General features: G+C 41.7%; 1 protein-coding gene across 1 annotated transcript; it reads right to left on the reverse strand.

Annotated features, from left to right (window-relative positions):
- Nucleotides 1-1,348: 1,348 nt before the first annotated feature.
- On the reverse strand, nt 1,349-3,984 carry LOC138006828 (beta-1,4-galactosyltransferase galt-1-like). The gene has a single exon (XM_068853417.1). It carries the CDS (start codon nt 3,838-3,840, stop codon nt 2,341-2,343), a length of 1,500 nt encoding a protein of 499 aa, XP_068709518.1. The 5' UTR covers nt 3,841-3,984; the 3' UTR covers nt 1,349-2,340.
- Between the last annotated feature and the right edge of the window lie 507 nt (nt 3,985-4,491).

Here is a 4,491-nt window from a genome sequence, read left to right on the forward strand (position 1 = left end):
TTCCACAAAAACGTTTTTCTTTTGCTTTATACCGAAAGAAATTTCGCTTTCTGGCGTAAATGTTTTTAGGTTAGCCACGCTAAGCGCAATCATTTACCATATAAGGTCAAACTAAGGTATATGAGCTGATAACCGAGATTGAGTGAACCAATCAGAGCACGAGAATTGCATTATCCGAGGTTGAGAATTTAATAATTATAAAATTATTCGCCGAAGGTGAGGTAGAAAAAACCCTTGGTATTCCACACCTGCAAGCTCTCTTGAAGAAAGTGAACCGTCCCCCCCACAGTCACACCCCATCCGTCCTGATAAATTGACGCTTTCTGTAGCTTTTCGTCTCGCAGAGAATTGCCGTCCTCATTCTATCTTTCTTTCTCGAGAGTTTCAATAGAAGAAGCCTGATCAAGATGACAAATCGAGGGACCCGACTTGTTTTTCTTGTATAGGCTACAATTGTAGCCTGCGGAGATGGCGAGAGGCATAAGCCGCGCGTAGAACGCGGCAGGTCGCCTCCCAGTGCTAGGCGCGGCTTCGCCGCTGGTTAATTTGCCTCTCGCCATCAATAGGGCCGTTTATACGAGAGAAAATAAGCCGCGGCTTACTCTGGCCACGGCGTACATAATACGCGAAAGGAACTATTTATACGAGTATAAACTCTCAGGCCAGGATAAGCCGCGGCTTGAGAACGCCGGGAACGTAGATTTTGTACCATTTATACGGGGTGTTCGCGTCTTATGTAAGCCGCGGCTTATTTTCTGTCGCATAAACAGCTCTATTCAGTAACGCTAGCTACGCAGGCTACTTGTAGGCCAATATCTTTCTCTCAAATTTTGCACCATTGTCTTTACTCTAGAGGGTCACGCTTTTTGTGGTTTTAAACCCGATTTAAGAACGAAGTCCTGTTCGTTTATTACAGTACATGATAAGGATACAATAAGGCCGTTTATACGAGAAAAAATAAGCCGCGGCTTACATAAGACGCGAACACCCCGTATAAATGGTACAAAATCTACGTTCGCGGCTTTCTCAAGCCGCGGCTTATCCTGGCCTGGGAGTTTATACTCGTATACATATATATAGTTCCTTTCGCGTATTATGTACGCCGCGGCCAGAGTAAGCTGCGGCTTATTTTCTCTCGTATAAATGGCCCTATTGTCTCGAAAAGCTCAGAAAATGACAATTATCCTTCTTGTCTAATTTAGAATTTTAGCGCAAGCAAAATTATTGTATTTGCAATTGTAAAACACTGACCCTCGCCCCCACGTAACATACTAAACCTCTTATTGAGCTCTACATTAACACAGAAAACACAATAAGTTTAAGCAAAACCGGCAGAGAAATCAAACTGTTTTGAAACAGCCTTACCGACTACTTTTTATTGGAGCATACTGAAAGATGCCATGACAGTTTTTTTAACCCAAGAAAAATTTGACATTGCTTGTTATTCAAATGTGTCAACCGCAGGGACAAAAGACCCTTTGTTTCGACAGCCAATGAGGCTCTGGTTGGCACATTAATGACTTATTACCAAGTATAATTTTTAAATTAAAAAAACAATCTTTATTTTTCGTGTCGCTCTTCTATAACTACCTTGAAACAAACCGGAGTGAAATCACAATTTACTTGTTCCATGCCGTACGTGTGATTTCCAGATGGGCTAGATATATCACTGGGAGCTTATAATTACGGAAGACAACCAGAAGTGCGGCTGTTTCCCTTTGTAAAATTGTCTTGACACTACCGTTTTTACTTTGTTCTGTCAATTATTATTTTTTCACCAATAGAGACGATTTAGTTTTAAAACTGAGGGAATTCTTTCCCGGCATGTAAGTCACCGGCCTATTAATTAAATGTGATCGCGTGAGGCGTGAGGTTTTATCACCAGGCAAACACGTCAAAATGATTAAGTATTAAAGATATGCTTGATCAAGCATTTTCGGACTTTATCATCCCTCGAAGTCGAAAGCCAATCTTGTGATCACCAGAGCGTTATTATGAAGTGCTGTGCCTGTGTAGCAATCTTTTAACCCTTTCACCCCTGAGGGGTTCCCCATTGACGAGTAAAATCTTCTGGCGTTAGACAGAGTAAAATTAATTAAGTGCATTTCCTGAAACCTTTCAAGGTCACGAATATTTAGTTTCTCACGCGTCGCGGGCGCCTATGTTCCACGCGCGAACTTTGAAGTTGATTGAGTTCTTAAGAGAGCAAACCTTACCTTCAAAATTATTCAATCGTAGTTTAACAAAAGCATGGGCCATTTACATCTCACCGTCACAAGAATACGTCATCTTCGTTACTCAAACAGCGTCACGAAAGGCACAAGTTTAAATTCTCTGTACTTAAAGTGCGTCTGCATTTGTAACATTCATAGCACTCCGAAAGTTAAGTAAAAGTTCATGTCCAAATTTCTCCATGGTTTTATCGACTTCAAAACTGTTGGAGCATGTTAGCTGCATCGATGCACCAGAATCTTGACATTTTCTGTAATGAAAAACGCGCGCAATATTCCAATCTACTTGATCAGGATCATAATATTCTTCGAGTGCTTTGCTAATATGATGTATTCCTTGTTCGAAAATCCTATGCGGGTCTACCACACATTTGGTCCAATATCGAATAAATTGACTTGTTCGATAAAATACGCGCTGTGTTATCAATGGAGAGATCTTGGTTGATTCGTGATTCGTCGATGGGTCAAAGACCACGCTTTCGAAGCAATGCCCACAATGTTGATCTTTGTGGATTTCCTGCAGCAGTGAGTTCATGTTATCATGTCGCAAAGGAACAATAAACTCATCCAAGTCATGAAAAGCCACAAAGCGCAGGTCTCTCATTGAACGATACAAGCAATCCATGATAGACAAAACTTGGCCATGGTAGTGCAAGTCATTATTGCCAATATACTCCGGTAAATTCCAGTCGAGAACGCTAACTAACCCTTTGTTTTCGTAATGGCTCAAGACGTCACGCACTCTTTCAGTCATTGCGAGATCATAAAACGTGAAGTGCGAGGCTCCTAAAATCTTCGTAAGCTCAATAAACTCTACAATTTTGTCCACTGATATGTCACCATGCACGGGAGGTATGCAAATGCCATACTTCCTCCCGTTCAAGTCGTCAAGACGGCCCGTGAAACCCACTGGAAAAGCTAAGGAGATATCATTTCCGACATTTTGTCCCTCAGCAGCTGATGTGATGGAGACATTAACCGAACATGGTATCCTATCGAGCTCTTGAGGAACGACACATGAAGCGATAAAGGCCCCATAATGTCTGTGGTGGTTTTCGTTATGTTCATAGAAGACACTTGCACTTGTCAAAATCTTTCGTTTTGCGGCACTTTCGAATTTACAGGTTAGTGAGGGAGGAGGCTTTTGCCTTGACCACAACAGCAATATTCGGATAAAAGGCTGTGTTTTCCGATGGTCAAACCAAACCGAAAATACCAAAACACCTTTGCTAACCTCGCGAAATCTTGACTTTTCCTGCAGTTGAGCGCATGGCGGTACCCGCTGTTTTGCGCCCGTTTCTCGGTTTTTCGTCGGAGAAACGACAAACGTTTTACCATCAGAGTTTGAGGACTGTTCTCTCTCGTTATTTTTTTCGAGTGCTGTATTTACATGCTGTTCAGCTGTTAAATTGATCGTCGGTAAAGTTTCCAAAGGTCGAAGAAGATTCGTTTCAACAACAATATCGCCCTTCTCGGATTGTGTAACTTGAACGGTGTAAATGTTAATCTGCAGCGCTAGAATGAACGTAGCTAAAGCCAAAGTGAAGATGAATGCAATCCTTCTACGTCTAAAACGAAAACAGCGACAGTTTGCGACCCATCTAATCATGGCGCGGCTTCTCAGTCTTTTTCCTCCTACTACTTGTTTTCCAGCAAGCTGGCTACAATTTCATTTTAGCCCAAGCAGAATTATCATATTTGACTGACAAGGAGATGGAGGTTGAGGCATGAGCTCGCTTGAAGGGGTCATTAATATTTCCGTCCCATAAAAAAAGAGAGAGAGTTTGAATTTGTAATTTTTTGTTGATGGGTCCGGTTTCCTTATCAAACTAAGATGTTGACTGAAGCCAGATGTGTTTACAGTAATAGCCAGACGGCCACGTCACGTTAAATCGTGGCACATGGTTTTCGTAGATCACCAGAAGTGTCGTTTTCAGAACGATAAGTGGTTTTTACAATGCGTCTTCGGGGGAAAAGATATATTTCTCAGAAACTTCTTTTATCCCTTCATTGTTCGCAAAGACCTAAAAACAGTTGTTGTATTAAAACGCAAGAAGGAGAATGGCATATGTCAAACGAAACTGCAAGGTCACGCAAAGCTTTCATAAAACCCTTGCGTGAGCATCATTATGAACGATATCCCCAATTTAAACAAGAACACAACGGCATTAGACAAAACACTGCTTTATTACAACGTCGCGGTGATTATTTGCTCCATTGTCGTCTGGCGCCAAAGTTTCTGAATTGCAAGCCATTCCTG

This window comes from Montipora foliosa, chromosome 6 (genome assembly GCF_036669935.1).
Source record: "Montipora foliosa isolate CH-2021 chromosome 6, ASM3666993v2, whole genome shotgun sequence".
Taxonomy (NCBI): domain Eukaryota; kingdom Metazoa; phylum Cnidaria; class Anthozoa; order Scleractinia; family Acroporidae; genus Montipora; species Montipora foliosa.

Bases quoted from the DNA above. Each gene is read 5' to 3' on its own strand.
- LOC138006828 (XM_068853417.1), bottom strand. From the start codon at position 3,840: ATGATTAGATGGGTCGCAAACTGTCGCTGTTTTCGTTTTAGACGTAGA.